Below are 24,119 nucleotides of genomic sequence, written 5' to 3'. Positions count from 1 at the left end.
TCTGCTCTTAGCACATGAAACGAAAGAATTTAAATGTCATGAAATTCTTCCTGAATCTTAAAAAGGCAACGGGGCAGCAGGTTGCCTTCCGCTAAACAGCAACAAAGAAGAAGTGTAGATGCAGGTTCAAAACATTTCTAAAACGTTATAAAATTCCTAGACAAATAACTTTTTTCAAGGGCATCTTTTACTTTTTATTCTTGTCTCAGAGCTCCTAAGTAAAGTACTCAGGACAAACTGAAAGCAGGCCACAGACAGACTAGTCAGACACACGCAGATGAGTGCAGCTTTGAGGCTTTAAGGTGGATTCTATGTCAGATAAACAGCCACGAACAGACCGTCCAGCAGTGACAGTTTCACTTACCTTGTGTGTCCATTGATATTAAGGTAACACTGAGAGACAAAAAGTCAACACGATACTAATAAATGCTGTTAGACATGGCTAACAAAGTGAGGACCATGTCAATGCCTGTCAGGCCCCATTTTCAGCTCGTCCATCTTCCGTGTAATGAGTCCAATTGGTTTTAGCATTCGCTGCATATATAAAGATGGACGACATGACAGGTCCCTAAAAGTGAAGCCAAATCTGCTGGCTGCAGAAAAGATCACACAACCTGCCTCCTCCATGTTAGCAGATGGGACATTAACTCAATTTGGAAAACATGTTTTCAGAGCACACATTAAATATGATTTCTGTCATTTTAGAGTAGTTCTTATAATACAGATATATGTTCCGTACATATTTAATTAGTTATTTGATGCTGTAAAAACAAGTTGAAATATTATGATTGGCAGCTGCGACTGACTTGTGATTGGTCGCACACGTGTATAGGTGGGACCTTGATACGGCTCCTCCATACCGCGATCATTACTACTACAATATGACGTCAAAAGCGCCAATAGGCAGCTCTCATATCTGGAATATTGCAGCTTTTTTGTACAGTGAGAGGAAGTGTCCCCTATCTTTATATAAAATCTATGGGTTTTACAGACAAGGAGACCCTTGCTTCTTCTTATGACCATTACCCTGCTATCACTATTAACACACTTTAAGCTAAGAGGGCGAAATAGAGTGTGAGGAAACAAAGGCAGTGAACATTCATCACTGTTTGTTTTGGGAGAACACAAACTGCAGTTGGATGCTAAACAGAGAAAAGCAAGAAGGGTACTAAATGAGTCCTTGAGTCCAGGTTCATTTGTGGAAATTGGAATCTACGCTCGGTTGTTACGGCCCAAAAATGAGCCAGAATGTTCCCAGCGAAGGACCATCTGACCCTGCTGGTTGGGAACGGGCGGCTCGGCAGCACAGAAGCCGGATTACATCAGCAAACAGTGAGGTTAATGAGGCAGAGATAATTACACCGAGACCTAAAGGGTTTGATCACCCACTCGCTCTGTCATCATATTATACATTGCTCCTCGTTTCATGTTAGATGGTAGATTTTCATACTTTCGTGTCCAACTAAGTGAAAAGTTAGGATTCCTCGTTGCTTCCTAAGCCATGCGTGCATTCGGAACACGACTGTGCTTTTGACTCATTCATTTGAAGTTGCGTGCAAAATGGTTCAAATCTGGAGCTATTTCCATTCTTCATATCGGTGGATGTGTTGCATTTTGTTTGCATGGCTTACGGCAATCCTCCAGATCTTTCCCCTGGGGCAAATATCCCTGTATGTAATAATGAAAAGCCTGCCGAGTCAGGGGAAACAGCCCTTTCTTCTTAATGAGCAGAACGATGGGACTCCATCGGTTCCACAAATAACAATTAGAGGTTCATTAAAAATCATATTGGATGACAATTTTTGTTTAAACATGAAATCACTTCTCAAGGTTATTTGATGAGACCACTTTTAAATGTCAGCCAGAGGATGGTCCGTGTGCATTTGCAGATTTGGTAGCTTGTCCTTGAATTACAAGGTAAAAATGAAATGTGTATGTGTGTCCATGTGTATTTTGCTTATACTGTATATGGAGTTTTCATAGCTCTCCACAGCTGCAGCCTAGTTTACTTCTCCCATGGGACTGATTTAAGGAACATTTTGTTGTGAGTTTTGCGTTTCTCCTTCACAGATACAGTAGCACGTTGCAGCTAATAGAGTCTGGCTGTATTCCTCACCAGCAGTGAGCTGTCAATGGAAATATTCTCTCAGCGTGGGTCTAGCGCTTGTCCTACTATCTCTCCCCACACCAAACCCCAGAGAATTACTGGACTATATGGCTCTGTCACATCTGCTACAGGAACCAGCCTGTTTATTGACTCCTGCTCCTCCTGCAGAGCTGATGCAGGACAGAACAGGACCAGGCAGGGAAGAGCAGCATGAGGCAGGACAGGATAAAGTGGAAGTAAGTAGGCACTTGTGGTGGAAATGTTCTGAATCAGGGAGACACATTAAGCTTTCTGCCAGATCAAGTACTTCTCATGTCTTTCATCCTCCATTCAATTGTTGCTTGACCACGTTCTCCTTTGGCATAACAGGCACGTCATGTATAAATCGCTCCGTTGCTCTGGCATTGATAACGTCAACCGGCCTCCTTTGTTCCATAATGATCAATTGTTCTACGTTTGAGAGGAAGCCATTAATCTCAGCTTTCCCACTCTGCTCTAAATTGGCCAGTTTGTTTGTTTTCTTTCGTTTCCTAATGAATTTCCCTCGGCGCTGCTCTCCGATCGAGAAATATGCTTTAAAGGCAGTTCTGCTTGTTATGCATTTCAGCCGCGTGGGGCAGGTCTTAGGAGGCTGTGCAAAGTCAATTATGTTGCATCCAGGGTGAAAGTGCAAAGAGATGGAACACACCACTGGTGCAGAGGAGAAATAGGAAATAAAGGAGGTGTGTGTGCGTGTGTGCACTTGTTTTTCACCTCTTTAGGAGCTTTTCCAGCACAAACACTGACCTTATCAGGACCAGTAGACCTCATGGGGATCAAAGCCACGTACTGATGAGGCAATATTTTCCTGTTTAAGGTTAGTGGTAAGATGTGAATAGCGTTTATGTTAAGGTTAGACATGAATTTGTCATGGGTAAGTTCTTGTTAGTGGTTAGGCTGTACATAATGAATGGAAGTAAATGCGAAGTCCTAATAGGGAAAGCTGTGCAGCTGTGTTTGTGTGTGTGTGTGTGTATGTGTGTGTGTGTGTGTGTGTGTGTGTGTGTGTGTAGAGGACATAAATCAGTTTAACACGTCGTATTATGAGGACAAAAAGCAAGTCCCCATAACGTAGATCATTACATTTTTAAGGTAGGGTTAAGATTTGGTGTAGTTCAAGATCTGGTTTAGGTGAAGATTATGTTTAGGTTAAGGTTAGGTTTAAGCAAGTAGAAAACTATGGTTAAGGTTACAGTAAGTCTCCAGGTAATGTAGGTCAATGTACTGTACATGTTTGTGTGTGTGTGTGTTTGTGTGTGTGTGTTTCCATCAGCTGACACCATAACTCACTTGCACGTAATGATTTTGACAAGTCGCAGCGGAAGGAGGTTGTAAATTGTGAATGTGTTGATGAGCTCTCGTTTGTTTACGCTTACCATTTCATAGCAACTCCTATCACACCATCCTGTAAGTGTCTCGTTGGTATTATCATTGGAATTACACAAATGTAAATTTTTACACAAGCATTATTTTTTTTCCCCTGCAACTCCCAGACTGATTACTAGCTTATAATAAATTATTCCCCCCTCCATTTCCTCTGTGCACAGATCCCTGTAATGCAGCAGGTCATAACCTACTTTGTAACTGTGGGGGAGCAGTTGTACAATGTAGAAATTCTGATTAATAATGAGCACGGAGTCATCTACATGGAACAGGGTCTTAACTAGTCACAAGAGATTCAATTATGGCCATCAAGTTGGATTCAGGATTACTTTTCTAAATACTCATCTTGAGAAATGAACTTTTCCACCATCACGGTCAATTGTGTTCAGAATTTTTTTTTTTTTAATTTGATTCACATTGACTTGGAGAAAACAAATCAACATAACCCTCATCACTTTGGAGTTTTCTTTGAAGGCTCTGTGATCTTTGTAATTTTTCTTTTTTTTTCATTTTTCCCACTTTGGTTTTTCTCCCCACCTACATGAGAAATGTGAGGACGTTTGTCCCCCCCCCCCCCCCCTATCTCTCTCTGTCTCTGCCACAATTCCAGCAGCACCCGCTTCTTTTGAAGTCGCTTTTACCCTCACAAACCTGGATGCTAATTAATTTCCAGATATTTTTTTTTGATATATCAAGACACTACACATGACTTTGATTTCATTGTGACATAGGCAAGGCAGGTGCTCTTTTTTAGGGTGAACTAATTGGTATGATGAAAAAGTCAATACCTTCCAGTCTGCAGTTCAGTCTGTGTTGCTCCTCGTTGTATCCGCTGCGACCTCCTTTATAAACCACAAAGAGAACAGATGAGATAAAGATCCGATGGATAAAATACAGATGAGAGGAAAATCAAAAAAAAAAAAGATTTGCTTTCTCCTCTTTCAAAAATCACATTTGCATGCCTTCTAGTGTTTAAATGTGCAGCGGTGAGAGCCAGCTTGAGCCACTGTATTCTGCAGCCCCTCTTTCTCTTTCACACACACTCACTTTCACCTACTCTGTGCCCTCCCTGGTAGAGCCATCTCTCCCTCTCTCTCTCTCTCCCCATCTCTTGCACTCTCTCTCTCTCCCCATCTCTTGCACTCTCTCTACTCTCCCTCTCTCTTCAGCAGCTACATTGATCTCCCTCCTCCGTTCTGCCTCCTCTCTTTGTACTTCCACTGTGCAGCCTCCTCACCATCCGTCTGTCAGTCGCTCTCATGCTCAAATGCTCTTCTATTCAATTATCCCCAATTTTCTTCATTAGTCTCTCTCTCTCTCTCTCTCTCTCTCTCTCTTTTCTTTTGTCACTGTCCCGCTTGCATTCCAACTCTCAGTCTCCACTCTTCAGCATCCTCCATCCTCTGCCTCTCACCCTCATTATTTCTGTCACTCTATCAATCAAACACCCTCACTTGTCCCATGATATGATCCTCCCTCTGTCTTTCTCTTTCCCATCTCTCTCTCTCACACACACGCGCGGGGTGGGTGAATGGATGGATGGATGGATGGATTCAGGCCACCTCACTGTTCTCTTTTTATCTTTGACGCCCAGAGGTCGTCGCAGGCAAAGAAAAATGGTTTTGACTTCCTCCATTGATAAAATGGGGCCTTTGTGATGTCAGGTGTCGCAGCTACACGTTAGTTCAGTGGTCATCGTTCATCATCACCACCAATTAGTGGTCAGGGGAATTGTCTGACTTTGAACGAACTAGGAGGACAATGCCTTCTTCTCTCATTCAAAGGGTCTATTCACCTGAATGAAAAGAAAGAAGCACGTTGTCTCGGTTACCTCGCCATGTATCGGGTGAGGTTTGAGACCGTGGCTTCTGGGAAAACTAAGCTGAATGACATTGTGGTTGTTGTGCTCATCGCATTGAGAAAACAGTTGGAAAACTCAGCAGTAACGGGTTGCCAGTGGTTCAGATGGCACAATTAAATGTGAGGCATTAACAGTTGCCCCTTGCAGTGTATCTGTGGAAGTATCACTCACGTATCACTCAATTACTTGATGCTCTAGAAAACTTTGTATGAAATACAAGATTCTCCGGCAAGTGCTTAGAGGTTGGTTTCCCCCCATATGTGGAGATTTAACTTTGAGAAGAAGTGGTATAGAGAGCAGCACCAGGAAGATATGTAATGTATTTTCTTCTCTCTCTAGCCAAAAGTTTAAAGCTTGTTTCATCCATAAACTCTAAATAAAGATGGAACAATTTGTCTCCACTTCCTTCCACCAAAATATCCAGAATATGAACGCAGCCATGTTGTGCGTTTTGAGGCAGAGTCTGCGCAGTAGCTATCGGGGGATGGAGCCGTGGTTTTGGTGTCCTGCTGATGCAAGCATTCGACCAATCACAAGCCATTCTGAGCTGTGAATCATGATATCTCACCCTGTTTTTATAGCATCAAATACAAAATTAAAACCAAGTAGAAAAACGAGCTCTTGAACATAGATCACTGTGATAAAAACAAACTACCTGAAACAGCAGAAACCTCCTTGAGGCAAACATTTAGTTTGACCTTGTAATTGGCCACAAATATCCATCCACAAACACAGAGGAGGGAGGATTCATCGTCTCTACTGCTGCCGTCCCCCAGGTGTCAATTGAAACAATTTGGACTCAGCTCCGATGAATATTGTTGTTGTGCAGATGACCGATGGTGGCGTGAGGCGAGGGTCCTTCGCAGGAGTCCAACTGGGGACCTTCTGATTATGCGGTATGCATTTTAACACTGTGTAAACACTTCCAGTCTATCCATGATAAATCCTGGTGATGCATGGTTGTTTGTGACAGGCTCAATGAGTGACTGCATCATTATACAACTGGGTTAAGGATTGGGAGCTACACATGATGCTCTGCAGGGCTGGCAGGTGTCATGTGTAGTTTACTCTACCACACACACACTTCCTGTCCATACCTACACTATTCAGCCTTCCAGTAAAGGAAAATGCTAAAAAGAAAACACTCGAACTAAAGCATAAATATCAAGACCCAAATTATAAATTATTAATAGAAAGTTATTTAGTGCTCTAATGTTGGTAAAGTGAGTTTATATAATAGGTAGAATATATAATTCTGCTCCAGTGAATAGCAGCAGCTGGAGGGTTTCAAGTGAGAAAATGTCCTTCTGTTTGCTTTATGGCAGCTTTTAGAGTCCATCAAGAGAAGTTGGAAGATTGAGGAAGGTGAACTTGAAAAACATTAATACACACTGTGCTACACTTTGTTAAGGGGTGTTGTAGATGGATCCTGCCATTTCCAGCCTTTTAAGGACGCCATTCGACTGGATGTTACCCCTTGATAGGAGCTCTAGTGGGAGCCCTAATGGCGTATATTCACCACAATCTCATCCTACCTCGGGAGCCTCCACAGCCATTGTTGCCCAATGTCCTTATTCTGAGAAACTAGCTTTCCTCCTGCTTTCTGCGTTAACCCGTCTCATGCCAAAGGCGACGAGAGAAAAGTGGGTCATGGGCAGATGGAGCATACAGTAGTAAGGCTGTGCTGGCTGGGATTTTGTTTGTTTTGGACTTGTTTTTTTTGTGAGTGTGGTTCACTCTGCTTTGGGTGAAGTAGAGTCAGAATGAAAAGATGAACTAAAGCAGAAGCAGAGACAAGAGCTGAGGGCAGAACGAGAGAGAAATATAGATTCTTAAAAATCGAAGCTGTGAAACAGAAAGTGCTGCTTTAAATCAATCACTGGTTAATAGGATTTCTGTACATTTTAGTGAGAGTATGTAAATCCAATTTAACGATTTAAAACGTTTCAATCGCATTTCAACATTTGCTATTTGTGAATGCTGGACTCACACACTTTCTGTATCATGATTGCCCAATCAAACGTTTGCTTTCTGTACAGACACACAGTAAAATACAGGCTCAAACCTACTGTAAGGCATCAGTCATGCGTTGTGCTTGTAAAGAAAACTGATGCAGTGCTGGACTCTGGTGGCCAACTCAAGTAACTGAAACACTGAACTCAAACTGATAAAACATTTGAGCAATAAAACAACAGTGCTGTTGTATATTTCCACACTCATACTGTGGTTTGATCTTCCTCTTAAAGGACTAATGTATTTGAATAATCTACTAACTAATTCCACAAACGTCAGTCTGTCTGTATGTGGAATGGAGAGCTCAAAAACCAATCAACTTCCAACCTGGTATTTGTATTTCACTTCGGAAAGAGGTGTGCCGAGTTTGGTGCAATTTGGACTGAATAAACAATGTTTGATATTAAATAAAATCATTAACTATAAAATCTACATTGCAGATAAACCAGGTAGGATGAACACATGGTCATAGCAGTCATAGACTTTATATAAACAGCTCTGCACACAAACAATATAAAAGTGACAACATATTGTATATAATGATATGAATTCACTAGAAATAATTCTTATAAGTAGCTCCTGAGCATTAACAAAGTCTAAACATTTTTAGAAGGGGATATGCATCAATGAGTATTATATGGAACAAAAGTAAAGAATAAAAAAGATAAGAATGATTGGTGGACTTATTCTTTAGATACAGAGTTAGGATGGGTTGATCTTTTCATTTTTATATATTGTTGTTGTCAAGTGATCCCGTCAACAGAACATCTAAATATTCCCCACAGCACAAAGGGAAACTGACCCCAAGATAAATTCTGAGAAATAAGAACAAGAAACGGAAAAGTCATATTTTGCTGAGGAATATTTTTTAAAACGTAACCTTTTGTAAACCAGAAAAGAAAATGGTTACATTTTGTAACATTTAAAAAAACAAAGTAGCCACTGTTCAAAGTCAGTAAAACCTTACATTCAGTCAAGGTATAAAGTGAACAGTGGTATTGATCAGCTTGATGGATGGTTCAGCTCAGATCTGGTCAACTAATTTTTCAACCCTGATACTCATCATACACCCAGTACCCCCAACAACGGCATTACAGATGCTTTCATTCGAGTATTGAGTTAAGGACAAACATAGGCCTTTTCTGAAGCCCTTTAGTGTTTAACATATAATATATGTTAGTGTATCTACTTTCAGTGATTGAAAAAGGTGAGCAAATCATCATTAATTTTGCTTACACCTTGTCATAGTGTCATTTATACAGGGATGGATAAGCTAGTGATCTGTTCGGTGTCTCAAGACGTATCTGGAACTTTTGTGTATTACATCAGTTGTACAATTTCAACAATGTACAAGATAACATTATCTGGCTTTAACAGGTTATTTGTTCTTAAACCTTGTACCTTGAGAGAGGTTTTTATTTTGGTTTTTTTATGTTTGTTTTTAGTAAATCTCTTAAAGTCCCAACCTTTGGGTGAAGGTTCTAAATCCAACCAGAAAGTGATTTACGTTTAGGAGCCATTACACATTAGGATTTAAGTGGTTGTGTTGCTATGGAAAAAAATGAAGGTCGAGGTCACTTTTACGAAACAGACAAATTCAGTTTAGGACAAACAGCAGAGTGGGTTTTTCAGCAACAAGACAAGGCAGACTCTGAATATTATAGAGTTGGGCTCAATACTTTAAAAATGTAAAGCAATGCCCTCATGGCTCTTATGCATAACGTTATATTTCTGAAAGTTATTAAACTACAAAAACTTACTATACGTTGCTTCAACAACCAAGTGAAAGATCATCTGAGCAACAGAGGGAGCAGGCTTACTGAGGGTTGGTGCAGGCGAGAGTTCAACACAGGAGGAGGATGAGTCCAAACTGTGCAAACAAACAAATCCAAAATGGAGGATTCTGAAATTCAAATGCAGGAGAGTCAGTCCAGGAGTTCACAAAAGGAGAGCGATAAACCCAAGTAGAGCGTTGAACCTTTAACAGAGGCTTAACTACTTTATGTCATCTGAACATCAGCAACACAAGGTATAAATACACTGAGGACTAAGTGGCAAGGGAGCCACAGGTGCATCAGAAAACTAGCGGGAAAACCTACAAAGACAGGAAGTCCAATCAAACAGGAAGAGGAAGTTCACACATGGGATCAGCATATTCCAAGTGTGATGCCAAAGCATCTTGCTTGCCACCAGGTGGAAGAAAATAAAAGTCAAACTACACATCAAATAATCTTTTTCTCAAAATGTTATTTTACTTCTATAAACGTATGTTGTTTTTTCTGTATATTTCAGCTATCTCTCTGGATAGGGGGAGAAAGTGTAGACATCCATCCATCTTTATATATAGAGTGTTTGGTTTGAACAAAACGTTTCACATTTGCTAGAGAAAGGCTTCGATCTAACGGAGCCGTTAGCCTTCCAGAGCTCTTGACATATTTGTCACTGAATGGTTTCATCAAGCACATAAAGATTATCTTACTAATATGTACATGAAAAAAGAATATCGTAAACAATCACTGTTTCAAATTAGACAAAGGTTGTCTAATATTTGAACCAACTTGGTATCATCCTAATTGGTATAGAATTCTTCTTCTTCTTTTATTGGCTTAAAGAACACAATAACAGCAACTGGCTTTCGTGGAACATGAACACGAACCAGTAACTTATTCCTGAATCTGTGAGCAAACAGAAGAGAAAGAGGTTTCTGGGTTAGGATACGCTGTATGGTGATTACATTATTGTTGTTTGAGAGCCAGTACAGTGATTATCACTCAACTTGCTGATAACAGATACTTTCCTTGTTGATATTTAGTGTTGTTTCTTTGCATCACCTCTAATCATGGTGAAGAAACCCAATTTCCCAACAAATACCCCCTGGGAACTGTTAGCTATTATAAAGTTGCTATAGTGGATAATACACCCTATAGATAATGATGATAAAGTGTCCAGAAAGAGAAACAATTATTCAATGTTTTTATGCATCTGTGGTTGTGGAAGGAACCTCATTGCTTACTGGTTGATATTGACCACATTGCCACTTATTAGATTTGTTCAAGAAAGCAATTGTTGGCCCATTAAATCGACAGTTTGCTTTAATCCCACTACGGCTCTCCTTGTTCTCCTCTATCCCTTTATTTGCCCTGTGTGTGTGTGTGTGTATGTGAGTTTGTGTTTGTAACTTGATGCTGGCACAAACAAACTGCCAGGAACGTTTCTCCCCGCAGTGTTATTAGATACCAGTGATGAATATCTTTCTCCTTCTTATTCTCACTCGTTCTCTCGCTGACAGATGGACGCAGGATAATCCCATTGATTTCAGACACCAGAGCGGGGCAGCGGGGTGAATCCCTGAGCCTCGGTGCCTCTTACCTCCTGAGGAACCGTGGTGAGCCCCCTCGTTCTGTCCTTCTTCTTCGTTTTCATGCACTTATACTCTGGCTCAGGGATCAACACATGCCGTCTGGGGAGGAGTGGCACATTATGGGAAACATGACACCACTGTGTTCAGAGGTTAACATGGCTGGCACCTGGGTCACAATGGAAAAATGGCTTGAAGAAGACAAAGCATAAAGAAACATAAATATAGGAGTAATCATCCATAATATCTATGATTAGTGTTACAGGAATCATCCCCTCTAGGTTTATTATCCAATTTTTCACATGTACAGGATTTTTTTTACATTTACAATTTGAGTTAACAATCCAGAACAAAACATGAAACAATATATTAATGAAAAAAAATGACAAAAAACAGTAAAAACCCTAACATTGATTTCATATTTAATCAGTGAACTCAAGTTGATGAAACAGGAACAGTCAGTTCCCATCTCACAGTCTAACACAGGGATATATTAAACCCTAACTTTGGGGTTATATCTAAATACATTATACATCTGCTAAGAAAAATTCAAGAAATTGCTCATGTACTGTGAAATGTTACGTTGTCCTTTGACAGCCTCTTATGTTTAATCGGCCTTTGATTCACTGATTTGTTCATCATATCCTCACACTGCTGCACTATAGATTTAAGCAAAGCAAAACGTCCCCCTTCTATTTTTGCTCGTTAATTTTGATGTATGCTACATAAGCGCCACCACACGGCTGCCATGGCCCACTGCTGTGAGAGACCGGCATGGGGCTGGGGCTCTCATGGTTATTAATACTGTGGCAGCAGTTTCTCACCTGAAAGGGAATATGTTAACACTTAGAGCATGAAGAGCCTGAACACAACAAAGACACCATAGAATAATATGAATGAAGAATATGTTACATGACAAGCATTTTTGAGAGAACGTTTTTTTAAAGGACCTCATCAAAGTCTAAATCCACACGACTAGGGTTTTTGATGAAAATGGCGTTTCAAACAAAGATGATTTATGTCCACATGAGCATTTTGGCTCTGAATCAGGCTCTTTAATCCCCGTCCATTCTCACATGCCTGAAAACACATATGACGTGACCACTCACGTGCACATTTTTTGCACGAGGAATTCAAACGTCTGCATCTAGAAATAATCCGTATTGAGGCTATCAACAGAAAACAGTCATATTCGCAGAAGTTCAATTACCTTCTCAATGGATAAGTAAATTAATACTAGAGAGCAAAAATATTTAGTTGTATTGGCACAAGGAAAATGCTTTTTCTTAAAAGTGTGCACATTAGGGACAAAACTTTAACTTCAGTGGAGGTACAGTACATACACAGCTATCGGTTGCAGAAACTCCACAACTCAGTAAGTTTCATCCGTCAACAGATGCGCTCGTGACCAATGTGCGCCTAGAGATTTTGGAATGACTTTAGTGAGAGGGTTGCTAATGTCCTGTCAATTCTTATATAAAGGTCTATAATTATTACAATGGATACACGTAAACGAAAAGCCACACCAGGCCTAAAACACAGCCCGTCTCCAACGGGTATCACAGGGAGGCTGACAGGTCCTACTACTCTCCTACTTAAAGTGTCTGTCACACAAGGTACACAATTGCAATCACAAACACACATTTTACATCTAATAATTTTCGTCACCTCCACTGTGCAGTCTCTTTGAATTCAGTTCAGTTGTATTAATATTTTCAGACTTGCTGAGAATCGTCCTTCCCGGCTTCCGTTTTAAATCCGCACTTTTAAAGTCATCCAGTGAGATGCACAGTTTCTGCCTCACTGCAGGCTGTGTGCCGAGGACCTGCTGGTTTTATGTTAACTCCCGGTCCCCCTCTCCTCCATAAAGGTAATTATTGGCCCCGGCTGGTTGAACATACTCCTCAGTTTTGTCCCAGTCTGAGACCCAGCCTCCTCCTCCTCCTGCCATGCCACCGCCTCCATTGGGATCCGCACCTTGGTTCATGGCTCCGTAGCCCCCCCCTCCGCTTGTGCGATACAGCTCCTCCGTCTCGTTGGCGAGCTCATCCTCGTCCAGGATGCCACACTTCTCGTCGCTCGTCTGCTCCGGCTCGGCCCAAGCCTGCTGCTCTCCGGATGCAAAGAGTCCTGCGGCAGAGACACCCAGAATAAGACTTTTGGCACATATTTCAGATTTGTAAGAAAACAGGTTTGATTGTATGAATAGAAACACACAGGAGCATAAAGAAACCTCCCAATGATCTGAGGTAGAATAAGTGGAACATTTAGAGCTGAATATACCCACCATAGAATATAACACCTCCGTAATGTACAAGTGAGGCAATAAGGAACACGCCCTGCCACTCCTCTCGAGTCTGTGATGGAGAGAAGAAAAAAGTGTTTATAAGCATACTTTTCTCTTTTTTTTCTATCAGGACTTTGTAATAAAGTTAAATTTAAAAGTGAAACCAATCCCAGTCAGATATTTAAACGGAAATTATCCTATCAGGATATAATGTCATGCATACTATATTACCTTCTAATATGAAACTGTAGTTAATGACAAACATAAATACACAATGATTTAGTAGAAATCATTTCTCACCTTGTGCTTTGTCATGGCACCAACAATAAGTGGGCAAACCATACCAGACAAGGTGCCCACACCGTTGGAGATACCCATGAGGATACTGGCATATCGTGGTGCAATGTCCAGGTGGTTGACATTGAAACCTTATGAGAAAAAATTCATATGATGAGTGATACATATATATTTCATAATTAAAGCAACCTACTGGAGTGCCTGCTTTGAAAGTGGAGGTTTTCTTGTCCATGCACCGAATAAACATGCAAATTATTTTCACCCACATAGCGTTAAACGTCTGTGTCAGTTCAATAGGTTGAAATAAAAATGATCCAACTGTCATAAGCATTTGGCTGCCCTGCCCCCACTGACTGCTACAGAGTGATGGTCGCCTGTTTATTCAATTTTTTGTATTAGTATTGAAAATATCACGTGTCCAAATCGCACAAAATTTGACACTGTACTTCCTCTGGCTATTTAGAATAAACATCTTACATGTTCGATATTGTTGTTGTTGTTTTTAATTTGTTGTTTGTAAAGTGCACCAACCACACCAAGGCAATTTCCTGTATGTGCAAATATACATGGCAATAAAAATGATTCTGATTCTGATTCTGATTCTGATTCTGAAGTGGAGCCAATAAGATGGGACCTGGTAAGATAAGTGCCCGGACAGCGAGACAGAGGATTGTGGAAATAGTAAATAGATATTAATGGGCAATAGGTTTCAAGGAAAACATTGCATGCAGGCTCGTAGAATAAATAGACTCAAGATATGTTTTCACCTGAAATGGCAAAGCCAGAGAAACCCACAGCTAGGACGAGGAATGTGATGGCCACAGCTTTAGTGTGAGAGAAGCCCACCACCAGCAGCAGAGTCGCCTCCATCCCAAACCCTGTCGGAGATGAAGAAATCACAGAAATCAAACAGAGAGCGGCGTTCTCGAAGGAAGACGCTTTGAAAGTCAACTGACGTGCATTTTATTCATGTATTTGTGTCTTTCTCTCTGTTCACAAACTGCTTTTCTCTGAGCCCAATCTGAAAATAGCTTCCAACAAAGTGATATGTGCACTGCTCGCTTCTACATTTCACTCTCTGCTGGGGACGTTCAAAAATAGCTGACAGGCGCGGAGCTTCTGCTTTACAGTGAGTCACCATTTGTCCTATCCAGCAAATGTTTTCTCACCAGGGCTGAAGAAATACTTTAGTTCACACTTGAGAGCTTAATCAGTCAAGGACTCACCGTGATGTCAGGATAGATAGGATATCTGATCGGATCAGATATCAGGTTTACGTGACTGAACCTTGCGACTGAAAAACCCCAAGACAGTAAAATAATTTTGTGTGTCAGATTTTGCATATTGATTAGCTTGACTACACATTTGATCTTTAGGAATTAAAACAGCAAACCAGCAGGATTTCCCCTGTGTGAGTGTAATTTAGCTTTCCCTTCATTTGGCCCCTTCTCACCTCCACAGTTCATAAGTTTCCTGACGTTGGTTGTGGTCATGATGTGGTTGCAGCGCAAATAGTCAGCGAGCTGGCCACCGATGGGCACAATGATGGTCATAACCAGATGGGGAAGGGCAGAAACCATGCCCACCTGCATGAAAATGAACAGAAAGGATGAAAATGCAGTAAACATTTAAAGTGACATCGAAGTTGTGTTTTTACCCCTGTCCGTTTGTTTGTGGGTTGCTTTTTGTGTTCATTTTATCTTTTGCAAGATTACACAAAAAACAACTGACGATCCCACAACAATTTTGGTGCAGATCCGGATCAGGGGGTGGGTCGCGGACATTTAGGGAACAGAAATCTGTGAGTGTTTCAAATTTGGTGCATCTTTATTGAACTTAAGGGGGCTGTTGGACCTGTGCTAATCGACCGTTATGTATTGGAGCTTTTGTCCCTGTTACCGTTACCTTGCTAATCTCGAACCCGAACACCTCCTCGAAGTACGCGGGCTGGCTGATGAGAAGCAAGTAGAAAGTCCAGCTTCTGCAGAAATTAGCCACGATGATCGCATACACTGGCATGGACGTGAAGAAGGCCCTCCATGGGGTGTTGAATTTCTGTACCACATAAAAATGTGTTATTTACTAACTCCTCAAACCTTTTGAAGGACGGTGTCTAAATCACACTACTGAGGGAATCTACTGACCGTTACTGCGTGTTGGGCAGTCTCTCCTATGCTCTCCTCGATATATGTCCTCTCCTCGGGAGTGATGGTGGGATGTGCTGCTGGACTCTCATAAGACACCAGGGTCCAGAAACAGTACCACATGATCCCAAAACTTCCTGGAGCGGAGGAAGGGCAGACAGGCAGGGAAAAGAAAGACAAAAATGTAAATGTCAAGTTCAGTCTGAAAATCCCGGTTCATTTTTTAAACATGCTAAAATAAATGCTAAATTCCGTTTGAAGAGTTTGAAAAGCAATATTAGTGAAAAGCTGGATGTTGTTTATCTTCAGTTCAAGGGTTGCTTACCGTAGACGTAGAAGACCGATGACCAGCCTGAGTACTGGACGAGGATTCCAGCTAACGGCATGGCAATCACAGCACCAGCATAAGAACCTGGGGAGCACAGAAAAATTGTGGTGTTTAATAAAATGAGCGACATTTTCTTTCTTAAAGTGAATCATCAAAGTGAAAAAGAACCTGTTATAAAGAGACTCACCACAAAACGCTGTTGTGGCCAGGCGACTTCTTTCGAGAGGTGGGGCCCATTTTGCCCAAATACCGTGACAGGCAGGATATGAAACACCCTGTAGTAGAGTGGAGAAGAAATAACACAATCTTGAATGGTCTGAATAAATGTAAAATCAGTCCATCTTGTCCTTTTCTTGTATTTTGGACGAAGCTCAGGAGTAGAAGTACCTCTACAAGTCCTTGACATATCCTGACGAGGATCACACAGCCAAAGTGCGTCCGGGCGGCCGCGGGGATGAGCATGTTCAGGCATGATGTGGCTACTATGGCGAAGCCAAACACTCTGGAAATGGGAGGAGTAAAGAATGAAAAAGCCATTCGGTGGGTATAGAAGGATGTGCCCTTATCCCTTGTATAGATAAAATACTGAAATAACAGACCTGTTTGCTGCAAACTTTTGACAAATGAATCCTCCTGGAATCTGAGTTACGATGTATCCCCAGAAGAAGGAGCCGTGGATCATTCCCACTGTCTCTGGGTCCCAGTCAAATTGAGGTTCCTGTCAGGACAGACAGGAAGGCAGTGAACAATCAAAACAACAGAATCCCGGTGACTGATTCATGGTCCTCTGAGGGTAATCCAGTCGACCAGAATCTTAGGCACTTTGAACCGTCAAAAACATTTATTCAAATTACTGATGACAATGCTTTGTGACGACTTTGTGACTGCTTTGAACACTGTTCCCTATTGATCTTGATCTGAAATGCCCGTCTAAAATAACCCTTTATGCTGTAGTAATGGCCACTCACCACTATGACCTCCTTGTTGTCTTTGTAGATCTTGTGGCTGTTCACCATGCTGACGATGGCCACACCCAAGTTACACCGGATTCCAAAGGAGATGCAGAAGCCAATACCGGAGAGGATGGCAATGATGTAGCGCCTGGGCAGGCCGAAGCACGTGCAGTCCACCACCGGCATCTCCTTCTCCTCCACCAACTCTGGCCGGCCCTCCGCCGACAGCTCGATGGTCTCGCCATTTTCCTGCTTCTTCTCAAGAGCTCTGAAAAGGAGAGTTTGGAGAAAGGGAAAAGTGCGGGAATGAAAAACCCCTCCCTTCATCTGTTCATATATTATCAACAGGGCTTATCCTTTGAGGGTTGTGGGAGCGCTAGAGCCAATCGCAGCTGACATTAAGCGAGAGGCGGGGAACAACCTGGACAGGTCGCCACTCCATCACAGGGCCAACATGCAGAGACAATGGGAAAATCTGATTCTCCAATTGAGCTAAGGGAAAAGTGTTTGGAGGAAGTCGGATTACCTGGTAATAAAAAACATGCAGAGCCGGATAAAACATGACAACTACTAACAAAAAACAACTGGTTGGCCATCGTGTTCAAACCATGGCGCTAACCACTTCACCACTATGCACCGTCCATGTTAGTATGTTGTTTAGATGATGGGGCACCTAGAAGTTTTAAGAAATTACATTTTTGCCATACAGGATTGACACCAGCACTCTACTAGTGGATGGATGGATGGATGGATGGATGGATGGATACAGCTTTTTCTTCTATCAGATTATGATGGTGGGATAAGGTTGTCTGGGCTTAGCAACATTGTGGAAATGATTGCCGGAAAGATGCCATATGGGTCAGGGAAGAACCTATTCAAGTTTGGTGCAGATCCCACTTTTTTTTCTTTTTATTTAACATTAAAAATAGGAAGTTTTTCCACATTTTCCCCATCTTCCCAGGATATTATACGTGGATCTTGATAACTGTTTTGTATGAGTTTGTGGAATTCTAGATTAAATATATTTATATTACTCATACCTTGACTGAACCAGCTCACAGTAAAGAAATACTGTGTGACTAAAAGACAACAGTGTTGACAGGCACGTCTCATCTTGGTGCATTCATCCTCCTCTTCCTCCTCCAACTCCTCCTTTCCTGCTCCTGTCTGTGACTGATGTTCATGAGGCTTGCTGAGAAACCCTGAGAAGCCATGACCTCTGCCAAGCTTGAAGTCTAACGGGCATCAAATATGCATCTAAACGTGCAGCGGATAATCTATTAAACATGATGCTTGTTCTCGGATCAGACTCGAGAGCTGTAGGTCCGCGTGATGGAGTCCTTTTGCTGCTCCTGCTGCTATCCTCAGGTAAATATAGCCCCTCGCCAATGTCGAAGGATGAATTCAGTACCTGAGAGCCGGTTGTGCTGAAGCAAAAAAAAAAATGAGTCAGCTCAGTCCTGCCGTTTCTGTACCTAAAATACAAAAACACCAAACAGTGCAGAACATGAGCAAAGCTACAGGGAAATGGGGGTGTGTGCTTTTTTCAGCAGCTGGTTGTTCAAGACAGAAGAGGATGATATTAGATGGAGCTCATGGGCTCGAGTCTCATCTGATGTGTTAGGATTCTTTGCTGACTGAGCCGCTAGTTCTCCCCCAGTGAACATTCATCACGGTGGCGATGACAACTCTTATACCTTGCAGAGCGAGTACAGCCTGGATACTTGATGTCTCACTGCAGTTCACTAACACACAATCCCTGATCACAGTTTCAACCACCGCAGTTCTGGTGTTTGTTCAAGTCTTCATTTAAATGGTGAGTTTGGTTCAAATTAGTTATTTGATGAAATAAGAACAGGGTTAATAGTCATTAGTACTAAACCTGAGTCGCGACTGATCAAGAGTGTGTATCGGCAAGTTTTCACTACCGTGGCTCCACTCCTCAATCACTACTGCACAGACGTAAGCTGTGTCTCGTCTCAGGGGCCGCATCCATCAGAGGCTGCATTTGAAGACCGATTGCGTCACGGCAACTCGACTAGACCGTCCCATTTGGAACGCCCCTGAGAGATGAAGGCACCGACAAGTGGATCCTTCTCTGCCCCAGCCTATCCCAGGATCCATTGCACTTCAGTGACAAACCGTTTTTTTTAAATAGTAATGGCGCCTGCAAGCGAAAACTTTCTCATTGTGTCTAACTGCAGCTCTGTTGCTCGCAGTCAGCAGTGAGGGCAGGACGAGCTGGTGACGGCAATCCTGGAAATCCTCTGTTGACCAGACCGTCTCATTTCAGTTAAACCATTGCGGTGTACCCAGCCCACAAAGAGTACAATGAATTGGGATACAGAAATTGTGTTCCTATTCAACTGACTTAGCCACCATGGTCGATACATCACTGTGGTGAATATTGGTTTTAAATGTCAAGAAAGCAGCTCAAACGGATGTTTGGTAGTTTTCATCGGATTACTCATTTCTTTCAATCCTTAGTATCATGATGTAATTCATATTTTGCAATTTACAGAATACCCAGAAACTATTCTGCTGATTTCAAGTCCATCTTGTTCTTGACGTTGCTATAAATTGATGTTATAATGATGATTTTATGTGTCTGCCTTGTATTGAGACAGGAATTATCAGGGGAGAGGAAGACATGTGGTAAAGACCCCCAAAAAGATAAATATAAACCATCCCAGAAGTCCGTGTTTTGACAGAAAGTGGATCTTAGCTGGTGATGTGTGGAGCGTCTTCTCTAAACTCTTAAGATCTCAATTCAGAATGTTACAGCTCTGTCACGCCACCAAGACAATCCTATTTCTGAACAGAGCCCCGGCTGTTCATAAAAAAAACCTTCGTACATGCATTATGGAAGCTCTTATAAAAATGACCTTCCTGGAGACAAAATGAGACTGATCCTAACATATCAAGTGACAGCAAAGACTTGTGTTCCTGCCAATAAACCAGTTCAGATGAAAACTCAGGCGCTAAGCAGGCTGATGGGAAATAACAGCGACGCAACAATAAAACATACAGGCTCTATTAGTTACTGTACAGCAGTGGATCTAACAGTCTTCATCACTGATCAAGTATTAATGATTCTCCATCCTGAATTATTAATATCTCTGGCTCGCTTGGACTATTTTTGTCTGGGCGGGCCTCTCTCCTCCTTCCTCCTGTCTCCTCTTTATCTTTAACCCTTCCTTTCAACGCCAACTCCCCCGGCTCCTGCTCAGTCTTGCACACAATTCACAACATTTCCTTTCTCCTCAACACCAATTTATTTCCCGGTGTCCAGAGGACGTCCACACGGAGCTTTGTGAAACTGCTCGGATTTCCACTTTTGTTTTACTACACATCATACATGCTGTAGTTTTCATGACTGACCCGGAGTTAAGGAAAATCCGTTGTAATCCTCAGAAGCTACCTGACCTCCTCCTCAGTGCTCTTGTCACACCATGAGGGAAGTTGAAATGATTAGTTTTGGATCTTGACGTCGTGTAAAAAAGCTGAATTCATATTAACTACTGAATATCCTAGTTAATCTTTTAATTCATGGGTCAAGTGTGGTTCAGCAGCTCGGTTCAGAGTGGAGTCTGTGCGTGGATAAGAGAAAGTCAAATAACTATTACATGAACCTATTGAATTCACTTGTGAGTAAATACAGCATAACAAAGCATGCACTGAATAAAAACATTCCATATTTTGCCTCCAACACTCCCACATGTCACTCGTACTGACTCTGTGACAGCGGATTAGTCAGAAGAGACACACTGTTAATATAAGAGCAACAGCAGAGGGTCCCTGAATTATATTCTACATAGAGTCACCTTCAGAAAATACTCAACAATAAATAATACACAGTCGCTATTCTATTCAATTCTATAATTTGATTGTTATTATACATTTTTGAATTGAATAGAAGAGAGACGCCAAGACAGAGACACCATCAAAATACAACTTAGAGTAAATAGTACAGGATGGTAAAGTATAGAATAGTATACTATAGTATAGTGCAGAATAGAATAGAATAGAATAGAATAGAATAGAAAAGTATAGTATAGTATAGTATAGTATAGTATAGTTTAGTATAGTATAGTATAGTATAGTATAGTGTAGAATAGAATAGCTACATGGAGGCAGATTCAAAAACACCCAATAAGCAGTAGATATTCTATTCAAGTATATTATGCAATTAATGTCTTGGTGTTGTTGTTATTATAGAATAGAATAGAACAGAATAGAGTCGAGACACCTTTAACATCCGCCACCAAATAAAACGGAGGCAGCTTCTTGTCACAGTGCGTGCCCCTTCGTTAAAGTTGCGTGCAGTGGGCAGCAGCAGGGAGGGGGGCGGGTGCGTGTTACGCACGGCATCGAAGTACCCAGGGAGTGCATCTACCTGCGAGCACGTGCGCGCTTCACTAAAATGACACCCCGTGGGCAGCGGCGGGCTCTCTGCCATGGCCTAATCTTGGCTGTGAGGTGCCCTGTGAGAGGGGGTGGGGGGTGGCACGATGACGAGCTATCGGGCTACTTAGGGTGGGAGGGAGAGAGAGTCAGAGAGAGAGAGAGAGAGAGAGAGAGAGGTGTCCAAGGTGTGCGGCCTGCGGGGATTTACGTGGGCCGACAGCTTGGACGAGGAGAGGCTATTTCTGGAGAGGATTTAAGTGTTTAGACGTTCCATCAAATCCCGAGAGAGGGGAGGAAGAGGAGGCCATCAATACCTTCCTCCTCCTCGGATACCAATCACCGGCCAGACTCCTGAACACCTCACACACCCGGTCTCGGCTGCATGCGGAGAGAGTGCCACCAAGTTCAGCCAGTTGCCGATAGAATAGTGACAGAACTGTGGAACATTGGCTTTTGCGCAAGGTGGCTTGCGCAATGCGTAATAACGCACGATGGATGTTAGATTTTCTCCCATGTTCCACGTCCCCCTGTCGTTCATGACACGTTTGCTTGCTCTTCTATTATCTAACACAAAAAGGTGGAGCCTCCACTAGAGTGAGGTTTTAAATGGAAGTCGCCCTGAGCCTGCTGTCCCATGGAGGCAGGTGCGACAAAATAACAGGCCGCAGAGAAAGAAAAAACTCACACACGATATAAAATGAGACACGTCCCTTTGTCCAGGCATGAAGTCCCCACACAAACCTCCACATGAAAAGTGTGACCGTGGCTCTGTGATATGACAGCGCTGCAGAAAGGCCTGGATGAGCTGAATCTGCTTATTGATCCAAGGCTTCATCTTACACCGATCGAGCAGTTTGGGTCTGAAATGAAACTTAATTCCGGAGCTCAGCGGAGGATAATTCACTTACTGTGTATCTGCGAGTGGACCAGATTTTTACTGGCTCACCTACCAAAATTACACCTATATCACCGTTATGGGTTCCACCTTGAGATATATTTGTATAACTTTGTATCTGGAGCTTTGAATCACTGTAATCATTTGTCTAACAGTTTGTTATGTGATGGCTTCGGCTGAGACACAGATGTGGTGCGAGGTCATACAACTCCACACTAATCCAGCTCCCTTGACACCCTCAGCTTTAAAGGAGCAGTTTGCTTAAAATCAGAAACTTACACGATGAGATCAGGGGACTAGATTTAAGGTAGCACACAGAGGTCATTACTTCTGCTGGTGGTTATTCTACATACCCGTATATTTTCCCGAGAGTCTTGGCTGCCACGGCCTTAAACCTATCCGGCCGGATCTCCATCCTCACGACTCCAGGTTCCGACCAAGGTGCAGTCTTTGCGCGCTCCCGCCCGAGCGCACAGGCTTCTCCTCCTCCTCTCCTGCTCCCTCCGCCTCGTGTCTCTCACTGACACATGGACAAAAGAAAAAACTAAAAACAAAGAAACTTGATTTTACTCGATCACCAGCCTCCTTAACCTCGTAGTTTCCTGATGGAGCTGCAGTCAGCAACTCTGATTTTCCACAAACGTCCTCCACATGGTCAGTGCCCTTTCGCCCTTTTTTCTCTCCTCCTCGGTGTCCTGAATGAACTTTCCTCACACTCTCCGGTGGCCGGTGATGTTCAGGAGGAGCAGGGGACAACTTTCCACAGGATTCATGGCCCGGGGCGGCGTCTCTGGCCGTGGTCCTGAAACCAGATTACCGCTGCCTGCGCGCTAATCTCTCCAAGTGTGTGTAGTGAGTGGAAGGTAGCATGTCACTTCCTTCCCGGCGTTTTAAGCGGCGGCTATTCTTGGAGCGCGCAAGCCGTGAATGGCGAGAGTCAGAGTAAATACTGTCCGATCGAAGCATATCACCAGAGTTCCCAGGTATCTGTGACACAGGGAGGGGCAGGCTGCCGCCGGGAGGCTGCCGGGGAGGCTGGGCGGCGGATCACTTGCGCTCTTTTGACCAGTGATTGTATTATATCAAAACTACGGACCCAGGCTGTGCAAGTGTAGGATTTAAAAATTGATCTTATTGCAGCTTTTCCTTTGCGCCCTGACGCACAGGAAACGCTGCGATGACGAAAGTGCATTCTATTATTCATTGTTTTCGGTGAATAGCCACTTGACTATAAACAGTCAATTTTGACATGTGACTTTGGTCAATGGTGTATATTAACGGTAAATCGGGAGATGTTTTCAAGATTCAAGAACTTTATTGACATTGTACAAGCACAACAAAAACGTGTTGTGCCATTCTTAGATAAAATTGTGTCTATACAGATAAAGAATGGAATATACATATAAAAATCAGCAACTAAATAAGAGAATATAAATACCAGCCATGTAAGCATGAAATAAAGTTCTTCAGTCAAATATAGGTAAACACAAGTTTAGGTGATATGAGAACAAGAGCATAATATCATTAAAGTGCCTGATTAAATATGTTACATAATATAAATAATATTTGTTATATGACTGTTTAAAGGGTAGGGTGACAACAAATTGCACAGTGGAGTCTTATTAGAATTAGGAAAGAAAGAAGGAAAGAATGTATCTATCTGTCTACATTGGTTTGATTTTTGTTAAATTTTAGATATGAGTAAGGGCCTTGTCTGAAACTAGGTGTACTAAAACCACTTTTAACATTATTTTTTACAACATGAGCATCTAGCCAAAGAGACTCAAACACAGATCAAGGACTGTCAGATACTTTCTGATCACACCCTTTCGCTTAAAGTCTCAAGGAAATTTATTTTTAGCACAGGAACAAGTGACTCTTCTTTGATCTGGGATTTTAGATGTGCCTTGTTAAGATTTTCATTTTGATTATGCGTTTTGCTTTAGACCTTTGTTACAACTGGCATTGAAGCTCATGGGAACATAGTAAAAATCTATAAATCTGACAATAAGACTGCGATTATTGGTCATAAAGAGCAGAAATGTGG

General features: G+C 42.1%; 1 protein-coding gene across 1 annotated transcript; it reads right to left on the bottom strand.

The window, feature by feature from the left end:
• Positions 1–11,014: 11,014 nt before the first annotated feature.
• On the bottom strand, positions 11,015–22,875 carry LOC133975696 (vesicular glutamate transporter 1-like). Its single transcript, XM_062413655.1, has 13 exons — positions 22,426–22,875; positions 16,786–17,038; positions 16,417–16,535; positions 16,205–16,319; positions 16,005–16,092; positions 15,815–15,901; positions 15,490–15,626; positions 15,251–15,400; positions 14,799–14,931; positions 14,113–14,223; positions 13,349–13,476; positions 13,049–13,118; positions 11,015–12,891 (listed from the first exon to the last, which is right to left on the bottom strand). Exons 1-13 carry the CDS (start codon positions 22,485–22,487, stop codon positions 12,596–12,598), a joined length of 1,749 nt encoding a protein of 582 aa, XP_062269639.1. The 5' UTR covers positions 22,488–22,875; the 3' UTR covers positions 11,015–12,595.
• Positions 22,876–24,119: the final 1,244 nt, after the last annotated feature.

This window comes from Platichthys flesus, chromosome 20, assembly GCF_949316205.1.
Source record: "Platichthys flesus chromosome 20, fPlaFle2.1, whole genome shotgun sequence".
Lineage (NCBI taxonomy): Eukaryota > Metazoa > Chordata > Actinopteri > Pleuronectiformes > Pleuronectidae > Platichthys > Platichthys flesus.
Note: the sequence above shows the minus strand (reverse complement) of the source record. Positions and strands in the feature narration are given on the sequence as shown.

Excerpts from the sequence above, each read along its gene's own strand:
- LOC133975696 (XM_062413655.1), bottom strand. The coding sequence starts at position 22,487 with ATGGAGATCCGGCCGGATAGGTTTAAGGCCGTGGCAGCCAAGACTCTC. Across the intron at positions 15,902-16,004 it reads GGCCACAACAGCGTTTTGTG|GTTCTTATGCTGGTGCTGTG; the intron begins GTGAGTCTCTTT and ends TGTGCTCCCCAG. Across the intron at positions 15,401-15,489 it reads CTGCCCAACACGCAGTAACG|AAATTCAACACCCCATGGAG; the intron begins GTCAGTAGATTC and ends TATGTGGTACAG.